Below are 4314 nucleotides of genomic sequence, written 5' to 3'. Positions count from 1 at the left end.
CATAACAACAACAACAACAACATAGAGAATAAAATAATTTTAAACAACCATCCCACACTCTAAAGAGCACTATTGCTAACATGATAGTACATCTCCTCTTTTTCACCCCCTGAAAATTTGTACTTAATTGAGAGTAATTACTAGTGATTACTTTTTATTGCTTGGCATTATCTTATGAACATTTTACTGCATCATTAAAATTATAATTCATAATACCCCAATATTTAGATTGATTGCAGTTTTCATGAATATACATAATGCTGCAATGAAAAGCTTTATGCATAAACCATTCTCCATTTTTCTGATTATTTTCCAGAATGGATTCTAAGGAGGATTTCTAGGTCAAAGAGGACAAACACACTTAAAGCTCTGGTTAATCTCAGCACCATTTTTAGGGATGATCTTTCCAGTAAAACTATTAGGAAGAAAGTAAGAAATTATGGTTACTTAATAAGTGGACTCTAAAAAAGGCCATGAGATTTCTGCATTTTTGAAAAATCTATATAATCACGACTGTGCCACACATTCACATGAATACACACACATACTCTTCCATGGGATAATGGTGGGTTACCCATTGCTATTGAGTCAATTCTTTTAACAAGCGTTAATGGACCGAGTAGAACTGCTCCACTGGATTTTCAAGCCTGCAATCTTTATGGAAACAGAATGCCATATCTTTTTCTCCCAGAGTAGGCTGATGAGTTTGAATCGTCAAGCTTTCAGTTAGCAGGCAAGGGCTTAACCACTGCACCACCAGGCTCCTTAATAGTGGCTTGCATTTGCGATACAGCACAAAGAAACGATCAGATTAGAAGCTTCTGTGGCAGGGACAGCACAGTCCTGCACCGATCAAATAGGACAGTGGTGGCTGATAGCAAGCAGTCACAGAAAATCCAAGCAAGGTAATGAATGGATCAAACAAGCCTAACAGATTTGAATGTCTCTCCCATATAAGTGCAGGGACCAAGGTGTGTACAGTCGTTCACACGAAGCTGGGGGACCCCTGCAATAACTCGTGTAGAAAGTAAGAACTCAGATTCCAGAGTTAGATGGGACTGAGTTAATATAATTTTACTTGTTGTGTGAGTTGCTGCATCTATAAAAGCTGGCTGTAAATACAGAGTGAAAGAGCATAGCACAGAGCCTGGTATATAATGAGTATTAGCTATTATATTATTATTAGTATTATTTAATGTAGTAGAGTAGCAGTTTTAAAAGAAGGAGCTAGGTGAGCTAAGAAAACCTATCCTGGGAATAGCTTCTGACCTTTAGGTTCTCTCTGTCCTAGTCCTTCAATTTCTTACTGGAGCCAAAAAAGATGCATCTCTTTCTGTCTCTCTCAGAGACTAGACATTCCCTACAATATATCTTGGAAATTAATAGTCCAGCCTGGGAATAAGGAGTGAGTGAATGAGTAGTGACCACTGTGACAACTGGAAAACTGCTTTTTGGGTCCAGTCACAGCTACTCTGACAGCTACTGGGCCAATGGCTCTGTGCTGTACAGTTTGGGTAAAGGATGAGATGGAGGATTCTGGAGAATTGCATGAGAAATTCCACTGAAAAACTTTAAGACACTGCCAAGTCCAGGGGCTGGTCCAAGAAAGAGAGGCCTTAATTAATATATGTTAAGTGAATGACCACTCTATAAGACCCCTGAGCCCAATGCCTTGCAAAGACAGGCTGGAGGCAGTGTTATATCCAATATTCACTGACCTCATCGTAGGCTGAGCTGCTGTGGGTATGACAGGGCTGCTCCAAATGCTCCCCCCAGGACACTTACTGCCAGAATCTGTGTCCCTGAGCTCTGCTTGCTTCCTTACTTTAGGTTCTTAGATTCAACATTGAGATTACAATATGACTCTGAGATCAAGAGAAGACGTATTTATTTATTTTTAGTAATTTGCCCAAAAGTTTACAGAGCTAGTTGGTTCTCCATTCCAAAATTCATACATATTTTGTTTCATGAGATTGATTGCAATCCCCACAATGTAATAGTATTTCTCCCACCTCCTCCCTGTGGTTACCATTTCCCTTTGTCCTTTCCTAACCATTCCTGCCTTCTGAGCTTTATCTGTGGGCAAATGCTGCCTTTTTAAAGAGAAGAAAAGAACTGTGATTTTTTTTTTTTTTTTTTTTCATTCTCTGCTTGGAGTTGTGGCTCAGAAGGATTCCAGCAAGGGCTGAGAACCAGCTCTGCCATCAAATGATTGTAACACAAATTGAATTATTTCCTATCTCAGGAGCTTGTTGCCTGGTGTATAAAATGAGGAAGTAATGGTCTTTGAGGTATCTTTCATCATTAGCCTTCCAAGTTGCCACAAACTTTCAAGAGTAAAACTGTTTTCTCATACCTTTTCTCAACAAGATGAAGACTCTGGTGTCTGTGCCTCCCCCGCCAGCCACAGTGCAATTATACTGAAAATTTAGATTATTTTCATTAATATTCCTTATGTGCAGTAATATCGAAGCATGCTGTTTGCCTTCTGGGGTACTATAAGAGAGGAAAAGAGTTTAGCAGTAGGCTTTGTTCATTAGCAGCAAAATTACTCATGAAAGATGAATCATGCATTTAAATACTCAAAATGAGCCTGTGGAGGGGGGGTTGGTGCAAGCAGTTTATGACCAGCTGCTAGCCCCAAGGTTGGTTGTTTGAATACTTGCAGCAGCACCAATAAAGAAAGGCCTGGGGATCTGCTTCTGTAAAGATTACAGCCAAGAAAACTCTTTGGATCAGTTCTACTCTGTAATATATGGGGCGGCCATGAGTTGGGATCGAATTGACAGCAACTGGGAAAAAAACAAAACAAAACTCAAAGGCAGCTACCATGTTTACTACATCCTATCTTTTCTTTCCTTTCTGGTAGATATGCTTAAAACGTGGCCTTCAGTGAGTCTCTTCTTCCTCTGGGGAGCATCTAAGCTTACAGTAGCAGCCCTTCCTGAGACCAGTTAGGAACAGTGTGCTGTCAAATACCCAGAATTAAAATGCCTGGAAGCTAATGATGACAATTTAAAAAATTAAGAAAATATTCAATCTCACCATTGTTTTCTCCTTATTTCTCCCCTCCTAACCACCCCTCGGAAGGAAGGTTGGGCAATCTACTTCCATAGTGATACTGCCTCAGAAACCCAAGGAGCGGTTGTGATGAGTCAGGTCCGACTCGATGTCAGTATGTTTGGTTTGTTTGGTTAACTACTCAGAGTTCTTCCCACAGTGATCACAACTATGATAAGATTGTAAATTATTTATCTTACTAGATACAAGTTTGCTCCTCAAATCCTAAAGATCATTTTGTTTTATGAAGACATTAAAAAAGGTAACTATTCTCAGACATTCACTGAGGCATATAAGTGACTCTCAGAAAATGGCTCAGGACAGCCACTAGCAGCAGGCACTCTTCGTCTTTGATGTTTATCAAAATATACCAGGTTATTCCTTCATTGATGTGAGGCAAATGCTCATGACATTAACTTTCCTGTCAGTGACAGGCTCTGAAGGCACTGCACCAGTTAGTACTCTTAGGTGGATGTACTGAACAGGCTATACGCCTATAGCAAGATGGCTACTAGCATCACGATAAATGGAGAAAAGATTGAAGTTGTCAAAGACTTCATATTACTTGGATCTCCAATCAACACCCATGGAAGCAGAAGTCAAGAAATCAGACGAGGTATTAGAATCAAAATATATATTATAAAAATACGAGGTATATAGAAATCAGATGAGCACTGGGCAAGTTTTCCATAAAAGACTTATTTCACGTCTGAAGAGCAAAGATGACTCCTTGAAGACTAAGGCGCGTCTAACCCAGGCCATGGTATTTTCAATCACCTCATATGCATGTGAGAGCTGGACAATGAATAGGGAAGACTGAAGAAGAGTTGATGCTTTTGAGTTGCAGTGTTGCAGAAGAATGCTGAGACTACCATGGACTGCTAAGGGAACTAACATTTCTGTCTTGAAAGAAGTGCAGCCGGAATGCTCCTTGGAAGCGAGAATGGCCAGACTTCATCTCACCTACTTTGGTCATGTCAGAAGGGATCATTCCTTGGAGAAGGATACCATGCTTGGTAAAGAGGAAGGTCAATGAAAAAGGGGAATGCCTCAACCAGATGGATTGACACAGTAGCTGCAACAATGGGCTCAGGTAAAGTAGGACTGGGAAGTGTTTTGTTCTGTTGCACATATGGTCACTGTGAGTTGGAGATGACTCGATGGCACCAAACAACAACAAATATATATATATATATATATATATGTTTGTGTGTGTATATATAGATAGATAGATAGATAGATATAAAAAATTAG

The 4314-nt window shown here is 39.8% G+C and overlaps 1 protein-coding gene across 1 annotated transcript in view; it reads right to left on the bottom strand.

Moving 5' to 3' along the window:
• The window catches only part of IL18R1 (interleukin 18 receptor 1), a 46816-nt gene that overhangs the window by 7818 nt on the left and 34684 nt on the right, over window positions 1–4314 (bottom strand). The window contains exon 7 of the mRNA XM_007959544.1: window positions 2357–2496. Within this exon, the coding sequence (XP_007957735.1) occupies window positions 2357–2496 (140 nt within the window). The remainder of the gene's footprint in view (window positions 1–2356; window positions 2497–4314) is intronic.

This window comes from Orycteropus afer, unplaced genomic scaffold (genome assembly GCF_000298275.1).
Source record: "Orycteropus afer afer isolate SDZICR_OR568_19922 unplaced genomic scaffold, OryAfe1.0 scaffold00017, whole genome shotgun sequence".
Classification (NCBI taxonomy): Eukaryota; Metazoa; Chordata; class Mammalia; order Tubulidentata; family Orycteropodidae; genus Orycteropus; species Orycteropus afer.
Note: the sequence above shows the minus strand (reverse complement) of the source record. Positions and strands in the feature narration are given on the sequence as shown.